The following is a 26,646-nucleotide window of genomic DNA, read 5'->3' as shown; positions in this document are numbered from 1 at the left end:
ACATCTAAAAATTAATAATAATAAAATAAAATTAGTTCAAATAAAAACAAACAAATCATAAAATGATGAAATAAGTAATCAAAAAATCTAAAGAACCAAAGAAAAATTCACACACATAGAATTCATAAACAAAACAAAACAAAACAAAACCCCTGCAAATTATTGCATATATGCAAAGGACCAGTAAGGGAATGAAAAAGTCCTGACAAAGCATTGTGAGACAAAGGACTTCCAAAAATGTTGAGTTCCTTTTGTGTTGGCCATCTCCTTCTGGGGATGGGGCCTACACTTAAGAATGGTTTTTATACCCAGTGAGACTCTGTTGGAGAAAACCAAATTTCCATTTCTAAGAGATTATCAATGGGAGATTGCTTCTGGGATAGGGATTGGGGCTTGTGTCTTTTTCCAACCTCAGCTCTGGGACTCCATCTGGCCCAGACCTGTGCGTGCCTTGTGCATGCTGCCACAGTCTCTTTGTGCTCATATGTGCACTGATACTGCTATGCTTAGGAGGTCTTGTTTCCTTTGTATCTTGAACCCCTCTGGCACTTTCACCCTTTATGCCTCCTCTTTCAGGGGGTTCCCTGAGCCTTGAAAGGAGGAAATTGAAGGAGTTAATTCCATTTAGGACTGAGTATTCCAAGGTCCTTATTCTCTGCACAGTGTACAGTTGTGAGTCTCTGTATTAATTCCCATCTACCACAGGAGGAGTCTTCTGTGATGATGGCGGAGTGAGATAGTGATCTAAAGATATAACAGAATGTCATTAGAAGTCAGTTTATTGCTATGATCTTTTAGTAGAACAGTAGGATATCATTTTCCCCTAGATTCCTAGGTTATCTATTCTCAGGTTACTAGCACCTGAGAAGTGTTGGGATGTGTTTTACCTCATGAGGTAGGTCTTAAATATAATCAGATATTGGTTAATTAGTACCACATGCTTTGTGCCACTATTGCACTACTCTCTTTCAGGATGGTCTTGCAATCATCACTGTAGATTGAAGAGTTTGTAGCTGGCTTGGTGTTTATCTCTCTCCTTCCAGTACTGGAAGGAGTGAAGACTCTAGGTAGGTACCAGATCAGCCTCTCCATGGTTAATGAGTTGCTTAGATATTGTCTGCAACAAGAGAATCTTACCATCAATTTGACACACATGCATTTTAAAATGTTTTTGTTTTTTGTTTTAGATGATCAGATACATAAAAACATCTTTGTTTCTAGGTGATAACAGTCATCTACGCAAGTGATTTGAAATTTTTGTGTATTTTGTTTTTCTTTTTCTCAGTATTGCCCTCATATGTGTAAAAATGTATGCATCTTTAAATAAAGCTTAATCATGTTAACAACCCATTAACGTTATTGGAAGCATACTAATTATAGCTGTAATAAATGAGTGCTAAGAGATACCTGGACTAGATAACTCAAGAGACCTGCCTGCTTCTGTTTCCCAAGTGCTGGGGCTAACCGTGTGCGCACCAACCAGCTGATTGTTGTGAGAAGTGGGACTACCACACAGTGTTCCTAACTTTCAACAGATTCTAAGCAGTGTCTGCCTGTGGCCAAAACAAAGACCATGTTTAAATAATACAAGCTAACCAGTCAAGAAACCATAATGGAATAGTATTTACAGCAAGTGTCATAAAGTGTTGTAGTGCTTTGTGTATACTGTTGGTAACCCTTGCAACAACACATGACTGAGTAACCAAACACAAACTCCTGAATGCAAGGAATGCTTTCGGGCATGCACAATGTGAGCCATATGGATTTTTTTTTTTTTTTTTTTTTTTGTAGTTTTTCGAGACAAGGTTTCCCTGTGTTATTTCGGCAGTCCTAGACTCTCTTTGTAGACAAGGTTGGCCTCGAAGTCACAGTGATTCTCCTTTCTCTGCCTCCCAAGTGCTGGAATTAAAGGCATGCTCCTCCATGTCTGGCTAGAGCCATAAGGATTTTAGCTGAAATTTTTTACTTGGTTTTGAACATTTTATTGTTAGCACTCTAGCATTCTATTAGCCAATATGTCTTTACTGTTACATTATATTTACCTTTGCTAGATGTTAGTGTCTAGCTAATTAGAAAATGGGCCAGGATAAAGGAAAATGGACATGATATATTTTTTATTAGATGCTTAACTTGCTCTTCTTTAAGTAATAGGCTGTGTAAAGGACATAAAGTTAAATAAAAATTGCCATTTTATGGGTCTCTTCACTTACCAATCAAAGGGAAAGTACATATATTGTTTGTATGCTGTTTGATAGGTCTAATAGATCTCCTTGTCATATCTGTGCGCCAGTGGAAATTAATGGAGCACAAATTCTAAATTGTTAATGTTTTACACTTCATTAAACAGGATTCAATGTGCACAAATTCTATAACAATCAATGTTGCAAGGCCTCTTGTCCCTTTATAATAAGCTAATATCTACTTACAGATAAGGTAAATATGAATATATAAAACATTTACATATTACTTGAAATTAAAGAACTCAAATATTATATTATTTCTAAATATTTTGATTTTGATCAACTTCAAAACTCCTAATCTAATAATTAAAAATAATTACTTCAGTAAGATTAAATGCACCCTCTGCATTTAACAAAATTTCTTATGGTTCTTGTTCATGCTGAAAGTTTATGCAGATAAAACTATGATGCAAATGAAATTACTAACACAAATATTTTAAAAGGTTAAAAATTTGTTTTGATAACAGTGTTGGTCACTGACAACTCATGGTAATCTAGTAAACATTTTTTGGATTAAAATAAATTTTATAGAGTAGATGTATAAAAAATATATATACATATATATGTATACACACACACACACACACACACACACCCCACACACACACACAGCTTCATCCTAGCAATAAAAACCAGGTCCTAGGAAACCATTTAATAAAAATAAGCATCTACATTAAAACTACATTATTTTAAAATACAATGCACATGATCAGGAAATGGAAATTATTATGATTATGATGGGAATAAATAATCTTATCAAATATTAATTATAATGTAGTTTGGATAACTTACACGCAGGTAAATCCAGGCTTAGTGTGGCAGCCCAACACTTGGGTCAGATACAGGGAATTCCCAGAGTAAGCCGACTAGCTAGATTACCCATATCAGTGAACTTTGAGTGTATCAAGATATCCTGCCTCAATGAAGGTGCAGAGTGACCAAGGAGAAATCGTGGTCCAGACCTGTAAGCTTAGCCCTTACTTCCACAGTGCTGGAAAGTGATCGGCACACTCCCAAAGAAGAAAAGCAATGGTCCATATTGCCCAGCTTTGATTGTTCAAGCTGCAGTAGTGAGGGGCATGTCGAGACATGTATACTTCCGCTGGTGCAAGGCCGCACTCTTAGGTGGAGAGCTAGAGAAACTTAGTGATTTCTAAAAGAAGGAGAATCCATATTCTCTAAGAACAAACATTCTGATGGGCTTCAATGCCAGTGGCCATTCATAAACACATATGCATTTGAACAACACTAAAAGGATTCAGCAATATACATAAACATATGTATATACTACTCAACAATGATTGGAGAAGATTTCATGACCTTGAGGGGGAGTAGTGCAGTAGGATTAGGGAGGCGTATGGTAAAAATGATGTAAATAATGGGCTTATGTATGAAATTCTCAAACAAATTATTATTATTATTATTATTATTATTATTATTATTATTATTATTATTATTATTATTGTATACAGTGTTCTGCCTGCGTGTATACCTGCAGGTCAGAAGAGAGCATCAGATATCATTATAGATGGTTGTGAGCCACCATGTGGTTGCTAGGAATTGAACTCAGGACCTCTGGAAGAATAGTCAGTGCTCTTAACCTCTGAGCCATCTCTCCAGCCCCAATAAAAATTGTTTTAAAACAATAACACAAATGTTATTCTGTTAGCAATTAGTACTTTTATTCTAGTTTTATACCTTCTCCCTATAAATATTCTGTTTCAGTTCTAACAAATGTTCAATAATCATTTTTCTTTTGTTGAAATAAGATAGTATCTGTTACTTTGAAAAGTTTTACAAGTCAGAGAGCTAGGTAAGTAGGAACAGATGTCAATACTGGCATTTCAAGTAATACTATAAAGAAAATCTCTTTATAGACAAGTTTATTGAGAATGTAGTGGTTAAAGTGAAGTGATAAATTAATTTTGGACAAAACAATATAGAAATGCTAGTAAATAAATGCAAATCGCTGATATAGCACTAAGTGCAGGATCTTATTTTAAGATTAAAATACTCAATGTGCTTTTAATATTGGCAATTATAGATATGTTTTGGATTTCTTTTTTTAATTTTTTTAAAATTTATTCATATTACACATCAATTGTTATCCCATCCCTTGTACCTTCCCATTCCTCCCTCCCTCTCATTTTCCCCTTACTCCCCTCCCCTATGACTGTGACTGATGGGGACCTCTTCCCCCTTTATATGCTCATAGGGTATCAAGTCTCTTCTTGGTAGCCTGCTATCCTTCCTCTGAGTGCCACCAGGCCTCCCCATCCAGGGGACATGGCCAAATATGGGGCTGAAATTTGTGGACAAATGGATTGAGCTAGAAATGATCATAATGAGTGAGTTAACTCAGAAGCAGAAAAAGTCAAATGGTATATATTCACTTATATCTGGACCCTAGACCAAGGGGCATGTCCCATGAAAGTCTTCACTTACCAGGAAAGTGGGACAGAGTGAAGGACATCCTATTGGGACTCTAGGTGAGAGAAGCATGGGAGAATAGGGAAATAGAAGGATCCAGAGGATCCTAGAAACCTACAAGAAGAACATAATGATGGGAAGGTCTGTGCCCAGGGGTCCTGCTCAAACTATGGCACCAGCCAAGTACAATACATGCCGTAAACTTCAAACCCCTACCCAGATCTAGCCAATGGACAGGACGTTCTTCACAGTTGACTGGAGAGTGGGGCCTGACTTTCACACGAACTCTGGTGCCTCATATTTGACCACGTCCCCTGAATGGGGAGACCTGGTGGCACTCAGAGGAAGGATAGCAGGCTACCAAGAAGAGACTTGATACCCTATGAGCCTATGCAGGGGGAGAAAGTCCCCCTCAGTCACAGTCATAGGGGAGGGGAGTAAGGGGAAAATGGGAGGGAGGGAGGAATGGGAGGATACAAGGGATGGGATAACCATTGAGATGTAATATGAATAAATTAATAAAAGAAAATTTAAAAATATATCTGTAATCTGATAATAGTCCTCTCACATGTGCAACATGAGATTACTGTTCCGTTTTGGAGTTATGAAATGACAGGTATAGTTCCCACTTGAATCTAGGCTCTGGGATGCTGTATGTTATGCAACTGGCACAAGACCATTCCTCTAGTGTCCAATAGGTCCTAGTTTCCAAGCACTTTTAAGAAAAGACACTACAACTCTCGCAGACTAAGCAAAAAAGCTTACCTTAAAAAGCACCACCAGAGAGGCACTTGCCCTCATTTCCCTTTTTGCTGTCCCTAAATATCTAAAACTGTTTATTCAGTATTACTTAGTATTAGAAATGTGGCGAGCCATGTATTATTGTCATGACTAGATTATGTAAGTATTTTTGTTAGTTTAAATAGCCATTCTACTCCAATGACCAAAATGAAAGCTCAGAACAATTTTGACTCTATAGAGACAGTGTCCAAAGGGACACAGAATACACTCTGCATGAAAGAGTAACTAATCCCCCCATGCACAGAGAGCCAAAGATAACGGAATTAATGATATTGTGCCGGTTCTTTCAACTCATAGTGATATATGCATATTTGCATGTAAAATACTACCATCTTCAGAATATATAGGCCACTGGGGAGAAGACTGTCAAAATCAATGTCACTGAAAGATTTTTTTCAAAGAAAAGATTAGGCAAAATGAGTGATTATTATTTATTGATTGAACACACAAGTATGTGTGATGAACAACCTTTGAAAGCAGAAGACATGAGATCTGTCAGCACAACACTAAATTCTTTTCTAGTCCTTTTTCAAGTGAGACTGAGGTATGTGTAAAGCTATATATTTAAGCAGGATATTAAGTTTGGGTGTGAAAAAACTCACTGAATATTTCAGCTCCTTTTTATGTAGAAAATTTATCTAAATTACATTCTATTACATTACATATTTAAAATAGAAACAAATGTAAAGATGTGTTTTTATTTGAACATGACTATCTTTATACAATGCACTTTATGCTGAAGGAATTTCCAACCTACGTGTGGTGGTACTCACACGGAATCACAGGGCTCAGGAAGTTAAGCAGGGATGTCACCAGTTCAAGGACACCCTAGCTGGATATCCTATCTCAAAACAGAAAGGAATTTAGCTTTGTTTCATATTCCTACTTTAAAATTGTTTATTTTGGGGACTGTTATGTTTATCAACAATGAAATATGATGACATCTAATTCTTAGTTCCTCTCACTAACTTCCTGCAACTGTCTTTCAGCATGACCCCTCCCACTTTCATATAATTTTCATAATCCACTAATTGCATTCAGTGCTGCTTATATCTACATGTATTTGGACCTTCCATGAGACATGGAGTGCTCACAAGTGGCCATATCTACAGAAATAATATTTTCCTACACCAATTTCCAGTAACTATCAATTGCCGGTAGCACCTAAGTAAGGAGTGAGACCTGGAAGCCATTTATTCCATCTGTGCAGGACTTGAGACTGGATTGTTTCAGTTCTCTGCCTCAAGACCCTCCCTTGTCTCTTGCCTTGTGCCCATCCTCCTTGATCTACATAACCCACTTTTCATTGATTAAAAGATTCCCCTCCCCCCCTTATTCGTTATGCTGCAGAAAGGAGCTATGCCACATGCTGGCAGCAGATGTTCTTTTCTCTTTTCACTAAGGATTAGAAAAAGTAAATAAATGTGGAAGACAGGAGTCAGTACAACAAAGTGATTGTTTTCAAAACCAACAGGGGAAAATCTGGGTCATGAATGATTTGGCTAACATGCATAACTATAAAATCAAACCATCTAGGCTAGCATACCTGACCATAGAGACATGTAGAAGGAAATCTTGGTTACCAACATCCATGACATCACATACAGGCACAGCCAGGACTCAATTTTGGGATATTTGATACTCAGGCCTCCAATACATGTAGTCAATCAGAGTATCGCAAGCTTTGCTCTACTGTGGATATGTAGTTCCAGGCAAAATGCTCGATTTGAATTCTGCATAAGATTTGAGATATAAAGTAATAGAGTGCCAGAAAAGGCCAGACAACATCGCTTTTGTTTCAGCTATTGGCCATGACGTCCTGACCATTTTAGGATTTTCTCATTTATTTATCAGAACTCCAAAGGGTGGAGGCTGCTATTGGGCAGCAGTCAGAAGATAATATTAAACTGTTACATAGAAAGTGTTATTGCTGTATTTCTTATTGAGTTCATCTTATATTGTCTATTCCCAATCTTGATATTTTCCACCAACAAGGTTTTCCATGCCACACTATTTCTGTCAATGAATATGATTTTCCTGCAAGATTACTAGAAAAAAATCCAAAAATGTCTGACTTATTATAATGCTGTTAACCTTCCTTGCCAAGGTTATTGCAGCTCTTTGTCACAGGCTCCTTCAGTGCAGGTAATATCAGTTTCTTCTCTGCCTTCATCAAAAAACTGCTCATACCACTTCCAAATCGTTTTTAAAATTTGGATTGACATGGAAGGCTCTCTTACATCACTTGGGTAAACGCAGCTCATTTTCCAGGAACTGGTCAAATTGTATCAGCTTTTCAAATGACTGTAGCTAATTTATACAGTCTTTCTCCTAAATTTTTACTTGTTTTCACATTAGATTTATCTGTTCATTAAGCTCATTTTCTTTTTACTAACTATGAACTCCACCATTGGGAAACCCATTAGAGATACAAAATATCTTCACCAACTTAGATTTCAACCATTCTACTCTTTTCCATAGTATTTTCTATTATAGTAATAAAATTAAAAATTCAATTGCAGGACCATGGCTTTGTACAGAGTTGAAACTTTGAGGTAGGTCTTGGTTCATTTACTTTGAACACAGTTTTACTATGTGCCATGAAGAACTAGAATATGGCAGAGAAGTCAATGTTTAATAAAAACTGAAAATTTTTGTGAGCTTCAAAATACACCAGCACACTATCCAAATGCATTGAAATGCCATATAACTGAAAAGAGTTTCTAACAAGCTCATATTTACTATTTGAGTTAAGATGTCCGTATCTTACAGATGTATTTCCACATCTGTCTCTGTTGCCCTCTAGCCAGCAATGGGAATATGTGCATGTTTATATCTCTGTGCTTATGATCTGGCTTTAATCTGCTGATGTCTTTTTAAAACTTTTAAGTTGTTTGTAAAGCTAAAGAGAATAATTAGTGTAATCTTAGCTTCTGGTAGTCGTGGTGGATTTTTTTCGCCACAAACTTGCTTTGTTTATTCCGGAACAGTACACGATGCGTGCTTGTGCTGGCATTCCAAGACTTTATAGTACAGAGGCTTCCTGTTCTAAGGAGAGCAGGGCCGTTTTGTTTATCAGAAATCATTCTTAACCCAGTAAACACTACTCAGAAATGCTTATATGATCACATCCTTTCAGAACGTAGTGTCTGTGCACATACATTTGTAATTAAAATAAAAGAAGCTACCGCTCAAACATAAGACATCTCACATAATGTAATTATATAAAATTAGAAAAGTAAAGAACACTGCATAATACAAGTATGAATAGAATCCTAAAATTATGACCAATGGATGAATAACAATTTTAGAAGCCAATTAAATTAAAAAAAAATGTGAAACTGCAGTTCAAGTTATTAGCAAACTCTACACACTAGTGTATTCTTAATTAGATTAAACAGATAGAGCTTTACAATGATTTATTTAATTCCTTATCTTATGGGAATTGTTATTTCCTTTTAAAATGTTTCCTCCCATTTAAAAACATTACTGAAATATTTGTCGAAGGAAAACTCATTACTACTGATGTGGTGCTAGCCAAATTCCAGCAAATGAGTGAAAACAATGGGTGAGGTAACTTTTACTGCCAAGGAGCTACAAGGTCACTATGCCAATCAAAGTTCATGCTGGTGGAGGGAGTGCTGGTTCCCATAGGAAGCCTGCTCTCACACCATCTCAAGCCAGAGAGTCAAACAGAACAACTAAGAGCCACTATTAAAGCCAGCAAGAAAAGCAAAAAGAGTGAAATGAACCATACTGAGTGTGTGGAAGAGGCGAGGGGGGAGGAGGGAGATTATGAAAGGATAATGTTGATTTGATTTAAGGTTAGCTCAAACTCCGAATCCCTTCCTGTAACTCATATCAACTACTTGAAATTCTTGCCCACAGCTTTTTCTTGTTCAACTGTCCTGTCACAGTGTCCTTAGTTGCACAAGAACAGTCCATGTTGTATTTCATACTTTAAATTTATAGAAGGCTAGCTCTTAGATATTCTTGACATGCAGAATAATATTAGTAAAGCTCATGTTACAATAAAAAAAGATTGGAAAAAACATTGTGAGGTAATATAATTTACTAGCCTTGATGGTTTCACAAATATATTCTGATCAGTAAACTCAGGCAGCTGTACATGGTTGTAGAACATGGTATTTGTTTAGTTAGCTTACTCTTCATCTATTATAATCTCCTTATTTGTCTTTCCTTTTATTTCTGTTTAATAACAGCTGTATATTACTTAAGGATATGAACATCCCCTGGGACAAGTATCACTAGTTGATTTAGTTTACCTCTAGACATTAGAGAATGCATTTAGAATAATGGACAATATAGTCTACTTTATACCTATTATTCATTATTGTATATGCTATGCCTTTATATGATTGGCAGCTCAGTGTGCTTAGCCCAACATTGTGACAAACCTATGAGCAAAGCTGTGCTCTAATATTACAACAGCCACAACATCACTAGTGGTAAAGATTTTTAAAGATCCATTATAATTTTGGTGTAATCAGTAAAAGACTGTTATGTAGTAAGTGACTGTATGTTATACATGTATGGCACGTACATGTCAATCATACCTCTGTAACGTGATTAAAAATATTTAGAAGAAGTGACACAGAGAAGTTCAAGGGAGGTAAAGTTATTTTGGCTGTGATATAGTCTTACCTTAGAATTGGGAAGTGACCCTGATGGTCACTGTGATATTCTAAATTTGCTAAGAGTTTATAAGTAGACATTCATAATAGGAGGATTTGGTTTGTATTTATCAACTGCAAGTAAGTGATATTTGTGACAAGCTACTCGACTGCTTTCAAGATATGGAAACAGGGAGGTGAGATGGCTAAGTGAGTAAAAGTAGTTGCTATTAAAACCTCAAAACAAATTGGATCCTATTATTCATGATGGAAGGAGAGAACTGGCCTCCATATGTGTGCCATGGCCTGTATGTTCCTAATAGACAAACGTCATATGCATAAAAATAAATAAATAAATATATAAATCAATATTTAAATATCTAAAAACAGAAGTAAAAGGAAACACAAATACGGAGATTATAATAGATGAAGAGTAAGCTAACTAAACAAATACCAAGAAAGTGTGTACTAACAATGTTAATAATGGTATATTTCATAATATTAATGGGGAAATCCAATTTTAACAATGTGATAGCAGTTGCTTGGTGTTGACCAAGCACTATAATATTGAGATATTTTCAAAATGGTGTCCCATAAAACAAACATAAGCCTATATTCTCTTACCTAGCACTATACAGATTTTTAGCCATTTAAACATGTAAGTTTACACGTTCATGTAGGTCTTTATATATAAAGTATGAGGCAACTACTCATTCGTTTTTTCTAGTTACTTTTTTAAGGAATAAAATCAAGTTGAGGAAAAGAACATAAGGAAGTAGACTGAATTTGGGTGAAAAGAAGAAGATGAGGTTACCCTTAAATTCAACCACAAATTTTAAGAGAAATGCATCATTGTTTATAAATAATGTTAACTAGGGACTCAAATACAGATAAGCAGATGTTTTGACTTATAATTTTGATAGTAAACATTTTGGCTTCCAGTTCTAGTTCAGTGGAGAATATATGCTTCTTAGGATTTGTTTTCACTATTTGGGGTACACAGATTTTATTTTAAATGAATGTACACATTGTAAAGGAATTTTAATTCAAACATGGCTGCTCCAGAAAGAGAGCATGTTCAAAGACCTTCTAGGTCTATATGATCTGGGTGGTATACAGACATGCCTTTAATCCCAGGAAGCAGAAGAAAGCAGATCTTTGAATTTAAGGCCTGCTTGGTATAGAGCAAGTTTCAGGTAAAGAAAAGCTTAAGTCCAAGCGTGGTGGAACACGCCTTTAATCCCAACACTTAAGAGGCAGTGCCATTCAGGCAGTTCAGTTGAGTCAGGGAGTTGAGAGGCAGTGCAGCGGAATTGAGTTTTGGCAGTTCCGTTTGTGGAATTCAGAGGCAATTTTTACTGGGGGAGTTTTACTGAGAGAGTTTGAACAGAGAACACATTAGACGAGGTGAAGACAGAACAAGCCAGAGAAAGAGAATGAGCCAAAAGATTAGAACACATTTCTGGAGCGATTCCATCTGAGGCCAAGCAGAGAAATTCAGTGAGAAACTCAGAGAAGACAAGTTGAATCAGTCAGTTGGAGAGGGGTTTGAGCCAGAACACCTGTCACCTGTGTAGAACCAGCCAGCCAGAGTTCAGAAAGAACTAGAAAGGGTGAAGCCATTCATCAGTAAGTCTCAGAGGCTGAAACATTCTAGGCCTAGATTAGACTGTACAAAATCTAGAAAATCTAAGTCTAGGGCACATTAGCAGATGGAGGCAGTAAGCCATGGAGACAACAATTAAATCAGGCTAATATAATATATTTTAGCAAAACACGCCTGGTAGAAGGAACATGAATGGGCATGTGTTTCCTTCTAACTGATTATGACAAGTTTATGCTTTATTTATTTCCTACTATTACACCCTGGGAACAGGCAAACAGTAAGACAATGAAGACTAACACAATGGCTATGGACCAACTTAATAATAGGGTGCAAAAATGTAATTAAGTCAGATTCAAAGAAGTTGTTTCTCTTGAGAAAAAAGTTATTGGGATTATTTAATAGATGTAGTTAATGTTTTGAAACATGTCCATATTTGTTGAAAATTATAATAATCTTCCTTAGTCACTACACAACCTCTCTCTCTCTCTCTCTCTCTCTCTCTCTCTCTCTCTCTCTCTCTCAAAGGGAGAGGCAGGTGTGTCCTTGGGGCTTGAAGCCAGCCATTTTAGCTTAATTAGTGAGCTCCAACACAATGAGACACCATGTCTCATAAACCAAGGTGGCAGTGCTTGAGGAAGGACATCTTAGGTTCACCTTCTAGCTTGCACATGCATGTACAAATGTGCATGCTTACATTCCCATATACGAGTATGAGCACACACACACACACACACACACATGGATGGACATGTTTAAACTTCATTACTAATAAATTCAGAGATGTTTGTACCCAGTGAGTTTAACATCCAAGCATTTGAGCTTGATTCCACAGGCTCTATTGGTTTCAACAGATGGTAGCTCTTCTCTCTCCCACAAGCTGACATGTGAACATGACACACATGCACAGTCCACTGATATTGGCCTCCAGATTTCAGAACTGATGATTTTTCTCTTTTTGTAATCTTCCTGCAGCACCACCTTGGCGCTGGGCAATCTACCCAGCGTTAATAATAGTACCTCTTCGGAAGGCCGTCCTGGATCCTATCAACTTCCTTTCAGGAAAAGCTCACTACCCTGGTTGTCCTTGTCCTTTGCCTTGCACCCTCTCTTTAAGCACCTCAATATTTTATTGTTTCTTTGGGGGCCAGGCTACTTATAATGGAAAATAAGTACCTGAGAATTGGGCTTTGCTTTGTTTTATATTCAGATGTGCCAGTGTTCCATTTTGTGGTTCTGGTGGTTTACTCTTGTGTAGCTGTCACTTAGTAGGAGAGCAGAAAACAAATTTCAAGCTCATATTTATCAATGTGAAAAGTTTAGTGAAACCATTATTTATGAAAGAGAAATCACCTAGTAATGATGAATCACAGTAGAGCTGAGCACTGGGAAAATCTGAGACCTAGAGCTAAGAAGAGCTTTGCCTCTGCTAGAGAAACTCAGCCAGTGCCGAATCCCAACTTTTCTCTTCTTCTACTTTCTAGAATACTGTCAACCCTTCTTTTGGTAGAATCCTATGAGAGGGCTGGGTAGCATCAGGAATATTCTGCTTACGGAAGCTTCCACACCAAAGCAGAATGGAGAATGCTTGAAACTGGACTTGTCATAACTGTGGCACGTACCTCCCTGACAGCGCTTGCATTCTCAAAGAAGTCAGGCTTGCTTGTGTAGCTATCTACTCTCTAAAGAGAAGAAATAGTCACAGTGGTTGTTTCTTAGCATATTCAGAGGAAGCCAGGGCAAGCTAAGGAAGACCATCTGACAGCATGTCAACACTGGATACTCTCTGAAAATTGTAAGTCTAAAAGCCTGTTATGTATGCATGAGAAGTAGTAATTTTATAAATGGATTCTGAATAGCCTAAAAGGAGTCAATGCTCTCTTTAATAGCAGGTAATTTTCTCACTTCTTTTTGGTAAGGGTAGAATTAAATTTGCAATTTCAGCAGTTCTCAGTGTCTTAGTGTGGGAAGTGAGCCTTCATAGTGATATAGTACACCAAGTAAATATAACCTCAAAAGGCCAGGCAAGACTGCTGTGGTGGAACTCAGTGTACACTGCCTAGAATTCACCCTCCTCAGGATGAACTGTAGAATCTGCTGAAGATTAATGGGCTCTCTTCTAAGAAAGATATACAAGATTTTATGCCACAATTTTTGACACTCTTTTGGAAAGCTAATTGGGATCACAAAATTCCTTTTTTTTTTTTTCCTTTAAAAAAAAAGTTCTTACTATTATTGTGTGTGTACACACAGAGGGGAAGACATGCCAAGGTTGAGGGAGGACGGCAGGATGTGGGTATCACAGCATGCATGTGGAAGTCTGAGGACAACTGAGATAGGCCAGCTCTCTTCCTTTCATCTTTGTGTGGATTCTGGAGGTCAAACCCAGGTGGCCAAGCTTGCCCAGAAACACCTTTAATTACTGAGCTATCTCACCAGCATTGCATTCACACACTCCCCACCCCGTACCCCAATCATCTATTATCTTAATTTCTTATTCCCTCAGGAATATCTTGGGCTGAATTTCCCACAGTTCTTGGCAATGTTTCCAATGGGCTTGTAATTACAACTATAATTGCCTTTGTTAGAAAATGTGACAAAACAAAGTGCATTTATGTGGAAGGTATTTTCAAAAGTTGCCAAGTACTGTCCCTAAAAGTGTCTTGCTGTACTTACAGCACACTTCCTGGTCACTCCTGAAACTTGTGCCTTAGTATGCAAATAGAAGTCTTTCCTTGCAGGAGCTGGCCTACCTGCAATCGAGTCTTTTTTAAAAAAACATCATTTTAATCTTCTAGCTCCCATCTGAACAAACTTCCCTTTCAGTTGCACCATATTTTTCTTTTTTAAATAATGTTTTTATTTATTTATTTTTTCTTTTTCTTTTTTTACATATACATACATATACATATATACAATAAACTACTTACAGCAAGAAGAACCACTAAACAATCAGGAATTATATAAATATTACAGTCATAGTGTTTTGACTATTTGTACTTGGCAACTTGAAAAAAAATCTTTACTATCTTGATGTGTCTAAAATTCTGACTGTAAATTAATATCTACCACATCTCATCTCTATCAGCTTAAAATATCTAGCTAGACCTAAAAACATCTTAACCCCTAAACAACTAAGCTTAATTATAAAACACTAAACTATCTGGTCTTCAACCCCATCAGAGACTTCAAAAGGAATAAAATTAATTACCTGAATAGACAGGAAGTGCAGGTTAGTAGCTTCCAAAATGAGAAGATGACAGAGACAGTTTTCTGCCTGAGCAGTCACCCAAACTTTCTATAACATTGGAGCACCATCTTCAATATTCTGGCCTAATATATCTGACAGACATATTTGTGAGGCAGGAACTACTGAGGACTTGCTTACCCTGTGTTGGCAGAATTTGGCCACCCACTTTGCCTGCATCTAAGCTTGCCCATTTTTAGGCAGAACTCTGCCTATGGTAGAAATGAAGACATTATGCCCAGTGCCTGGTTTGCCACAAATGAAGCCACCTCCATAAGGAGGTTCACTGATGCTCATCATCCTCATTGAGGTAGGCTGAGTATTGTCAGGAGTTAACCTGTCTTATTGTCAAAGAATCTTTAAAATAATAAAAACATCTTGTCCATTAATAGTTTTTATTTTCTAGATAAATGCCTGACATACTATCTCATCACTTCTTAGTCTGAATAAGACTCTAAGCAAACCTGGCCAAAAGTCACTGTTGCACAGGAAAAAATCTGTCTTCTGGCAAGTGTAGTGATCCTCACCCATGGATAGTGACAAATTTAAACCTTACCGTTTTGTAGAATTAGGTATGCCCATATAGTTGTTTCAAATGAGAATATATTTAAAAATGTAAAGATTTCCAGATAACTAGATCCCATAGTATCCCAGTAAAATGGCTTTTGCATATATATTCTCCTGAGGATATGGACCAAATTTTATGCCAAGTAAGTGAACCTACTATTAATTTCTACTTAGAATTATCACACACAACATTTGACAGCCTGAGAGGCTGAAGGTGAGTTTCCTTGTTCAGGTTTACCTTTAACAGTTTTGAAACAATACCCAAGGATGTTTGAGCAATCCTTTTTACTATCCCAGGCCTTAATATATATAGCAAGGAAGTGTCATTTCCTTTGATGCAGGAGAAACTTGAAGTCATAAAATTGATGCTTAGAGGGCGTACTAATAAACTTTCTTAGGAAATACTAAGTTACACAGAGTAGAATGTAGCTAAAAAGCATTGCTTCCAATATGTCTGGGTGATTAGTAGTGTGGAAAACAGACTTGTTAGAAAATGAGACAGAAATTTGTACCACAGTTGAAGTTTAGGGTTGCTGAGAAAGTTTCTGCTAAAGTCTATTAACCAAAACGAACCTTCAATTAGGCTCCTTTCCCAGAACAAAAGATAGACATCCCTGATCATCCCCATATCATTAATCTAAGGGGCAGTTCAAATGGGCAGTGCAGGGTCATAAAGACCATTAAGTCCTGCCTGCCTTTGTGGTCTTATCAGGAACAGCATAATTCTGCCAGGTGACAAAATGACCCTGGGTAACAACTATTTAAAAAGGACAACACTAGTGTACACAAGAAATATTTTTAACAACATGCTTGTTGTGTGAATTGTCCATCCACCTACATGCACATATTTGCACTCTTTTGCTTCTGTTTAAATGTTCAAAGTGAACTCGGGGATGTGACCTGAATGATTTAAGGATGACACTGTATGTAGAATGCATAAGCCTAATGTATATGTATTTAAATCAGCAAAGTCTATTTGAAGCTGGCTCCACTTTGGGCATTAGTAACAGGCAGATCATGCAATATTAAGAAATCTTTTTTTCTTTATTAATCTCCAAGAGTGAAGAGTGAATTCTCGTTGGAAAAACATATTATTTCTATAACAGCTTCACCCCACAGAGAATTCTGTCTTCGCTTGAGGTTTTATGTGTTTATGGAGTGTCAAGACAGAGTGGCTCTCCAAGTTTCTTTTTTTTTTTTTTCTATTTTTTTCTATTTTATTAATTTATTCATATTACATCTCAATGGTTATCCCATCCCTTGTATCCTCCCATTCCTCCCTCCCTCCCATTTTCCCCTTACTCCCCTCCCCTATGACTGTGACCGAGGGGGACCTCCTCCTCTATATGCTCATAGGGTATCAAGTCTCTTCTTGGTAGCCTGCTATCCTTCCTCTGAGTGCCACCAGGTCTCCCTGCTCAAACTATGGCACCAGCCAAGGACAATAAGTGTGGTAAATTTCAAACCCCTAACCAGATCTAGCCAATGGACAGGACATTCTCCACAGTTGAGTGGAGAGTGGGGTCTGACTTCCACATGAACTCTGGTGCCCCATATTTGACCAAGTTTCTTATCTCTGTTACATCTTACGACCACCCTGTCTAAAACTTGGACTAGTAGAGGTCTGAGACTGTAACTATTACTTACTGTAATTGATCATTGTCTCTGTGAAAGCTGGATATATGTGTGTCTGTGTGTGTGTGTGTGTGTGTGTGTGTGTGTGTGTGTGTGTGTGTGTGTGTTTTCTTTAACTTGGGCAATTCAGCAATAATGCTTTGAGACACTTTATTTGCTTTTAGAGAAGTTCCCAAAGACGCTTAGGCTTATTTAACTATAGGCTTTTATTGGAATAAAATATTGTTTTTCTCATCAATGATTATTTAGGCCCCTTACATAATAATAAAGGAATGAGATGAAAGATTGGATATTAAATGATTAAATCCTTGATTTGTGGTTCTGTGCTAGTTCATATCTTACAGTACTGGTTTCCTTGCCAAAGTGGTGTAAAGTTTGGACAAAATGTATTTTTAAAACCTGATTTGTGTCACTTATTCATGAGAACTTAAAACAATAATTCATACTGTGGAGAAATACCAGCCATATAATTATTTTAGGATATAGCTCACATCAGTATACTGGGATAGCTATGTATGTTATTCTTAAAATGTTGTAAGTGATTTTTTAAAATTCTCACATTTTTAAGTATATTTGCTTAATTCACACCACTGATGTGAATATTACTAAGGTTTATGCAACGGAAGCTATGAACCTACCACACTTTTAATTGAGTAGACAACATTCAGTTAAACCTCTAGAACATGCTAACCCAGTGACAGTTGGAGTCAACTCAAAGTTGTCCTAGAGGCTCCTTCAGTTACTTAGGAAGAGCCAAGCAACTAAGACAGCTGTCCTACTACAGGGGAAAAGAGTGTGAAGACTCAAATAAAGGTTATCAGGAAAAAATAAAGCAAATAGGAAATGGGTAGAAAAAGCATACAGTATAGAGGTTCAATTATACAGGCATGGAAGTGTTAATGGAGGCAGGGAAAACAGACATTCTCAGCAAAGTCAGCAGAATTGGGTAGATGCTATGAAGGAGCAATCTGGGTAATTTACTGTGCAGCTGAAATGAAATGGAATCGTATGAATTAAAAAGGGGGAAAGAGTGGCAAATCGGTTCAAAACAGCAACTAGGACTCCCTGTAGATCAATGGTAAAGGGCTTGTTTAGCATAACCACAGCCCAAGGGTCAGTACCCAGTATCAGAAAATGTTTAAATAAAATAAAAGGCAACCCAGAACCATGGTATTGTGAAAGTTTTTGATCATTCCTTCTTATTTACTCATTCATTTAAGCTATAACCTCTTCCAAAAAAATGTTTTCACCTATATCTGAAAATCCACAGTAATGAAATCTATAAACAAAAATAGGTGAAAGAAATATGGGGAGAATGGGAAACAGATGAAGCCAGTGGGTTACTTGAGAAAAGAGCAGGCATGTCGCCCAGTCCTATTTAGGCTTCCAGCTTCCAAATTAAAGAGGAAATTGTAACCTTTTGCAAGATTTCCAGGGGCAGCAAGAAACCGTCTCCAGCTGCTTAACAGAGGCATATAGGTTGAGACATCAGCGAAATGCATCTTATGTTTTTAATCAAGAGAACAGACTACAAGATAAAAGTGATGGAACACCCAATGCCAATTCTACAATAAATATGATGTAAAATTCTGAGTGATGATGCTATAATTTCTTTAATTCACTTCAAATCATAACTTTATAAATACTTCAGGAAAGGCAATTATGCAAATGATCCAGATAAGCCACTCCCAGGTGGTCTGGTTTATCTAAAAGCAAAATTTAGCCAGTCCAGAGAACATCATGTCCTTCCTATCATCCTCAATGAATACCATTTTCATAACAAATGAATCATACATGAGTTAGCTTCTCAAAATGTGCTCATTACATACCAGAAGCTAAACCAAGAATTGTTGCCAATTAGTTACATTTTCAAAGCTAGGCCACTCCTGGTTAAATACCTTCTACTTACCTTATTTTCTGCTGTTTCCTGTTTTCTTCTCTGGAGAGAGTTACTTTGTTTTATAAAACGTGCAAGAATATTATTCTTAGGTATGGTTCCCCAGGTAGTGGTTAAGAGCAGATTTTGTTTATAGGGTAATTCTGAAAATGCTATAAACTTGGAAAGATTACAAGTGTGCCTTATTCTATTAACTCACTCAGATAAATATCTGTATGCAAAATCCCAATACTCCAAGCTCCAAGTAATTTTACTTTGTTTTCTTGTGTGGAAAAACAACACCGATGGCTTAAGGATCAGTATTGTTGTTTCTTTGTGGTGGTGGGAACAGAGCTTTGGGCCTCACAGATGCTAGCTGTGCGCTCTGCCACTGACCTACGTGTCTCCTGCCCATAAGGCTGTATTTTGTTATAGAGGATCATTCATGGGCTGAGAAACCTTAAAGTAGGGTGGGGCTTACACATAGCCCAAATAAAAACACCACCATGTGGTCCACCAAAGCTCACGAGCCTTGCACTAGAGAATATCTGTCACATGTTTATTCCAGGCGTCAGTACAGTGAATCTGAAGTCTATTGCTTCTGCAGACAGGAGACAAGTGATGTTACTGGTAATAAAATTTTACCTGAGATCTGTAGCTTTCCCAGTCTTGTTCGTGCACATCATATCCCTAGTCTGATACCCAATCTGGATGTCCCAGTATCTGTTCTCCTGTCTGTTTTGTCTGTTTCTGTTTCTCTTCTTCTTGATGAGCTCACGGGCTTCTGGGTCCTTCACGGCTTTTCCTCTGTCCCTCTCCCTCTCCTTGTTCTTGCCACGACGCTTGGCTTGTCTGGCTTGCCGTGAGTGTGGCACCGAGCAGGCACTCCAGGGCCCCACCTGCAAGCTATACATGCTCTCCTCCGTCTCGCAGGGGTTGGACTGGCACACCTGAAACTCAGTGAGGTTGGGACAGCCCGAGCCTCCAAACTGTGGCGGTGCAACCACGTGCCTGGTGCGGTGCTGCAGGCCGCTGCCACAGGTCCTGGAGCACTCAGACCAGGGCGAGAACTCAGACACGATGCAGTCTTGCGGGCAAGGGATGAGGCAGGCCTGTTCCAGGAGGGGCTTGGGCTCAAAGTACTCGCAGATGATGTCCTCCGCGGCAATGTCCTTGTCCTTCTGGATGCACGTTATCTCTCTCACCTGGATGCCTTCCTCCCCCTTCACGCATTCTCGAGCTTTCTCCAGGCTTTTGGAAATCACAGGCTGACACTGATTCCAGGGTCCCAGCCTCCAGTCATACAGCTCTTTGTGCCAGTCACACACTTTGAAACAGTTTTGCTGGTTACTGGGTCTTGCAGCCTGCTTGCAGTTTGTGTGTAACGTGGTCCAGCCTTCCACATGAGCGCACCACACAGCCCTGGTCTGGATGCCGCCTGGTCCACAGTCATCTCCCATGCACCGTCCCCAGGGACCTACAAAATAGCACAAGAGTTAGTTAGCGGGGCAAAGGGAAGAAAGTGACATGCTATTCCCGTTTTAGAAAGACGTCTCTAGATTTAGTACATTAACTTCCCCAACATCTTTTAAAGTAGGTCTCTGTACGAGACGACTGGAAAGTAATGATCGTCCCTGAGTACTCCTACAAGACTGAACTGTGTCAAGGAGTCTATATAAGGTAACAGCTGGGGCAATTTCACTCCAGGTTCCTTTGGGGATTACTAAAAGTTTGCTTTGATTCATTTCCTTTATTTCAGCTAGATAGAGATTGTTGCTCATAAATGGCACGAGAAACTAGTCACAGTGGAAACCCATTACTCTTGCCTCACACGTGAACTCTGTTTTAGTAAGTGGTAAAGAAAATATCCCCACCTGAAAGCTTTTTCCTCCAGGCTTTCTTTGCCTGGGCAATTAACTATTTTTGTGGAAAATGCTCTCCTTCACCTGCTTTTTTTATTGTTGTATGCTATGACTGCAGAGCTCTAAGGGCTGTGTACAGTGTTACTGATAGAATTTAAAGTGGGACTTTATGGTAAATAAAGCTGAGAAATTAAAATTTTTAAAAGATATTTGCTGTACATTTAAAAAAAACTCAGTATCTATAGAGATGAGTAAAACAATTTAACTTAAGCTACCAAGACAAAACAAAACTTTTCAATTATTTGACCCTTTTGTTGAGCAATGACTTCGAGTTCTTTCCATTCATTCATTTGTTAAATATGAATAATTTGGTATCTTATAGGACACTTGAGTCAATGGTTTGTGGGAGAAAGGGAGCTTGTTATACTGGAACACTTTTAAAGCAGACATAAGCCTTACATTTCTTCTTTTATATATATATATATAAATTGCAAATAGATTCTTCCCTCATATAATACAACCTGACCATAGTTTCCACAGTTTATTCTCCACTCCTTCCAGATATGCTACCTCCCCTCTCTCCTGGAACCACTCCCCTCCCTTTTTTCTTCAGAAAAGAGCAGGTCTCCGAGAGACAACAACTACACACGGCAAAGCAAGACACAAACAAGACAAAGCGAGTCAGGACAAGGCAACCCAGTTAGAGGAAAGGCATCCCAAGTGCAGGCAAAAGAGTCAGAGACACACATACACTCCCACTCTTGGAGTCCCAGAAAAACACTGAGCTAACGCCCATAACATATACATAGAGGACCTGGTATAGACCTATGCAGGCCCCGTGTTTGCTGTTTCAGTCTCTGTGAGCCCATATGAGCCCTGCTCAGCTGATTCGGTGGGCAGTTTTCGCCTGGTGTCCTCCATCCCCTCTGACTCCTACAATCTTTCATCCCCTTCAGAGTCACAGAGCTTTGTGCTCAGAGGTCTGATGGGGACCTCCAATTAAGATGCTTTCTTTGTGAAATCTCTTGACTGTGGATTTCTGTACCCACTACCATCTGCTGCCAGAGGAAGCCTCTCTGGACAGGGTACCAAGTATGCATATCTTATATATGTCTTTTTCTAAGGCAATGCATACTATTTTCAAAGCAATTACAAATTCTAGTGTATTAAAATAAGAATACATTTTAGAATTGAGAATAAATACAGAGATTACATAAATACATGATTTTAAAAATGCTGACATGAAGATGCATATTTATTTGATGACCCTTTATTTTCATTAACAAGTCCTAAGTAGGTAAGTTTCACCTGATGATCTTAGGGTTCCCTGAGACAGACAGACAGACAGACACATGCACACTTTTACTCAGTCCTACTTCCATAATAAAAGGTCTGGTTTCACATTTATTTTTATCCATGCCTAGATTATGCATAAGGTTTTGTCTGCAACATGCTGAAGGAAAAAAAAAAGTGAACATCATTAAACTAGGCCAAAGACTCATTCTGTGGCTCAGAAAAACAGGACAGAAAAGAAGACTGATTTGCCAAATTCACATCTTCAATGAATAATAAAACCAATTGCATTTTAGATCCAGTTCTTCTGACACATGGATTCCAATTGTAGCTTTAGGTTTAGATGCTGTTCTTTGTGTGAAACAACCATCAATTTACATAAAGAGAACTACAAAGAACGTGTTTCTAGTAGCTATGTTTATTTAACAACAACAACAAAAAGATGTTTCATGGTGTTGTCTTTCTTACAAGTGCACAATAAAATTATAAATAGAAGAGTGAAGAATTATCTGAAATATTTTACTAATTAGTCATCTTTTCACTTAGTACTGGATTTTGTATGTCCAGAATATTATTTCATTAGATTCATACATAAAACTGTATTGGGACTTACATTTTGGAAAATAGCCTTCCAAGATGTTGACGGTGATACCATAAACTAAACAATGGTTAACTTGTTGAAAGTGTCAACCTAGAGTACCTGCTGATATTCTAATCCTATTTTCACTTTGTCTCTATTGAATTTTACTACAGTACTTTCAATGATTTCTTACAGAGTTGTAAAATAGTCTATTTGAGATTCATAAAATTAAAGACACACTTCTAAGGAAACTTTGTAGAATGTATAAAGCTTCAGAGTTAATTCCACATAGCTTTAATTTTAGTTTTCTCTTCACATTGTGTTTGAACAAACTGTTATCCTATTTCCACAGAAAGGCACATTTATATTAGACTCAAGGCTAAATTGTATGCTGCTCAGTAGGTATTTTAAAGCATGGGTACCTTGTGTTAACTCAGAATCTAAATTCAAAAGCAACTCAAAAGAACTCTCTCTGTCTCTGTCTGTCTCTCTCTGTTTGTTTGTTTTTTGTTTTGTTTTTTTGAGACATGATTTCTCTGTAACCCTGGATGTTCTGGAATTTACTTTGTAGGCTAGGCTGGCCTCAAACTCACAAGTTATCTAACTGTCTCTGCCTCCCAGGTGCTGCAAGTTAAAGGTATCACCGCTCCTAGCTGAGAATTTTTTGATGTACTATTATTTTCCATCCCTGACAATAATTAAGAGATTAGATCAACTAATAATGACAGGCTATAGAAATGGTTCTAACCACGATTAAGTTTGTTTACTAATGAGTTCATTGGGGCTAGTAATCGAAGTATATGTAGATGGCTCACAGACAGCCTCTTCACTGCACACTTCACCCAGCTGCATCCCTAGAGCTCCCTGCCCAACTTGCAGGCTGCTGTACAGAGGAGCTTTTCCTCTTGCTAGCATTTGTTTACAGCTTACATAAGATTGAGCAGGAACTGAGTTTTACCCAAGTCCATTGATACATCTAGTCCAGGTTCTTAGTCACATTAGCAATATCAGCTATTTGTTCTGTCTCATGGAATGGGCTTTAAATCCAATTAGAAAGTGGTTTGTTTGTCCAATACTATTTGTATACTATTATTCTGCAAAGGAACATAGCAACAAAGTGACTCCTAGACACATATTGCTAGACCCATAGATCATCGCATCACTCAGTCTTCTTGCAGTGGATGACACACAGCTGGACAACATGAAAAAGTGAGAGTGAGAATTTGGAGCATAATTTCCTAAATTAGATGTATGCATCAAAGCTCTCCTCTCAAGGTTCAGAGCTCTATATGGAAGAGAAAGCAGAGAGATTGCAGTAGACTGAAGGGATGAATGACTCCAAGGCAAAAGCGTCTTCCAGACACAACAGGACTGATGCACATATGAGCTCACAAAGACTTTTGCAGTACACATAAGGGGTCCAAGGACAAAACAAGTAAACACAGGTTCCTACTCATAAGAAGCTATCTGCAATTGATACCCAATGGTAAAGGTAAAACCATTTTCTTCAATGGAGTCTCACTGGGTATATAAACCACACTTCAGGTTAAGACCCATGCTCAGGAAGAGCTCAGCAATACAAAGCGACCTGCATTTTTATCTTACCTTGCTTTGTTTGAGCATTTCTTGTCTGATAGATTTTTGCTTGTTTATTTTTATTTTTGTTTTATGTTTCTGTTGGGGAGTGTGTGTGTGTGTGTGTGTGTGTGTGTGTGTGTGTGTGTGTGTGTGTGTGTGTGTGTGTGTGTGTGTGTGCACCCGCGCGTGCTTCTTGGTTTTGTTTTTGTCTATCTGTTGAGAGATGGGGTGGAGAGAGGAAGAGAGAGGGAGAGAGAGAGAACATACAGTTGAGTAGGCAGATGAGGAGGATGTGAGAGGAACTGGGAGATAGGAAAACATGATCAAAATCTATGATATGAATTATTTTCAATTAAAGGAAAGCTTTAAAAAAACGAGAGAGAGTCCTGTGAATATTATAGCTCTCTGAGCTTTGATATTATGTTGTATTACTTTTGTGAGTTTTATGCATCTCCCTCTATCACCCAGGAGTGAGTGGCTCAACTCATAAGAGATATATATACAACAGTAAATGAAAATAATTTATGATTTCCTGAGTTTTAAATATTCTCCACAGTTGAGTGGAGAGTGTGATACGACTTTCTCACATACTCTGGTGCCTCACATTTGACCATGTCCCCTGGAGGGGGAGACCTGGTGGCACTCAGAGGAAGGACAGCAAGTAGCCAAGAAGAGACTTGATACCCTATGAGAATATATAGGGGGACGTAATCCCCCTCAGGAACAGTCATAGGGGAGGGGAATAATGGGAAAATGGGGGGGGGGGAGGAATGGGAGGATACAAGGGATGGGATAAACATTGAGATGTAACAAGAATAAATTAATAAAAAAAAAAAAAAAATTTCTAGCTGATGCTTTGATGTATTGAAAACATATGACATCACTTATTGTGAATCTAGCTTACTAGAAAAGTAAGAACACTTTTATCTGCTACTCCTGTTAAATTTTTAAATTTTTGATTAAGAAAAATTTCCACTGTACATATTTATTGTTCATGGTCCTGTGGTACATAAACCACTCATATAAGCATAGTGTGCATTTGATTTTCCTTTTTGGGTGTACTGAATATCAGACATAGATGTAGCACATCTTTCATATATGTTTGTTTATATTTTATGAATATAAACTTTTCACTGACACTAAATTATTGAACTACTAGCCACATTTCATAGTTTGTATCTATTCCTCAAGACACTTCAGTCACTCGGCAAAATGACTTACAATTGCATCTATGGCTCACTTTCAGTTCTAGCAACGTGTCCAGATTTTTACTAACTGCCTCCTCACAGATAACACTGTTCAGTTTCTCATCAGTGAACTAAAAATGGTAACATATCCCACAAAAATGCAACAGAGACCTATAATTATAGTAAAGAAAACCATGCGTGAGGATAACTGCAAAAGCAGAGGTGGCAATACAATTATTATTGAAAGAAGTCATCCACCTTGCAGGCGCTAACTGCTCTCTTATCTTTTCATTACACCTTGGGTGCTGCATTGTGTCCAGTTAAGTATTCTCATGGAAGATGAGATGTTCACCACTGTATACCCAACGAATGGCTGTCTACTTATGCCATCCAAGCAGTCTTGAAATAGTCACACACTAGAATGAAGACCCCATCTTAAATTGCTCTTGACAACCAAGCATAGTTAACCCATTTAGCTAAGAGCACACATGGTTGAAAATACAGCTTGAAAACAAAGTATGCAAATTCTAAGGGAAACACAAAGTCCATTGCCAAGCATGATATGAGAAAGTGACATGTAGCACCAAATATCTCTGCACAAAGATGAAGATTTAGCCCAACAGCCTACATTAACATGAGCGAGAAGAGGCAGAAAGGGGGTGCAGTTTGTTTGTGCTTTTTAACAAGAACAGTAAGAATTTCCTGGGACTTGGAACCTGCTTCATTTATTCTTGTTCATGATAATTTAGAGAAAGTAGAAATCTAATTGTGCAAATGAATAATAACAGCTTTTGCCTTCAGGGTTTGGATACTAACTATCACTTTATGAATAGAAATGTATTCCCGTGTACAGATTTGTAGCACTGTGTTTATTCACTATCAACCAAAATCTGTCTTGGATTCACATTAATAAATATGTGTAAAACACTGAGCTTGACAGATTTTATGGAAATCTGGATAAAAACATTGGCTGTCTTATTCTACCAAAAATAAGTTAAAGCAACTGTTTGCATTCCCAAAGCATTTATGTCATTAATACTTACAAAACAATTATTTTCAAGTAGAATGCATCTAAAATTAAGTAACACTGAGACAAAAATAATACATGCATGG

General features: G+C 37.8%; 1 protein-coding gene across 1 annotated transcript in view; it reads right to left on the bottom strand.

Annotated features, from left to right (window-relative positions):
* Thsd7a (thrombospondin type 1 domain containing 7A) overlaps nt 1-26,646 on the bottom strand; it is a 352,216-nt gene that overhangs the window by 174,877 nt on the left and 150,693 nt on the right. Inside the window, exon 2 of the mRNA XM_051151923.1 lies at nt 19,679-20,510. Within this exon, the coding sequence (XP_051007880.1) occupies nt 19,679-20,510 (832 nt within the window). The remainder of the gene's footprint in view (nt 1-19,678; nt 20,511-26,646) is intronic.

The sequence above is a fragment of the Acomys russatus genome, chromosome 10, assembly GCF_903995435.1.
Source record: "Acomys russatus chromosome 10, mAcoRus1.1, whole genome shotgun sequence".
In the NCBI taxonomy this organism is placed as follows: domain Eukaryota; kingdom Metazoa; phylum Chordata; class Mammalia; order Rodentia; family Muridae; genus Acomys; species Acomys russatus.
The sequence above is the reverse complement of the archived record's forward strand: the minus strand, read 5'-3'. Positions and strand labels throughout refer to the sequence as shown.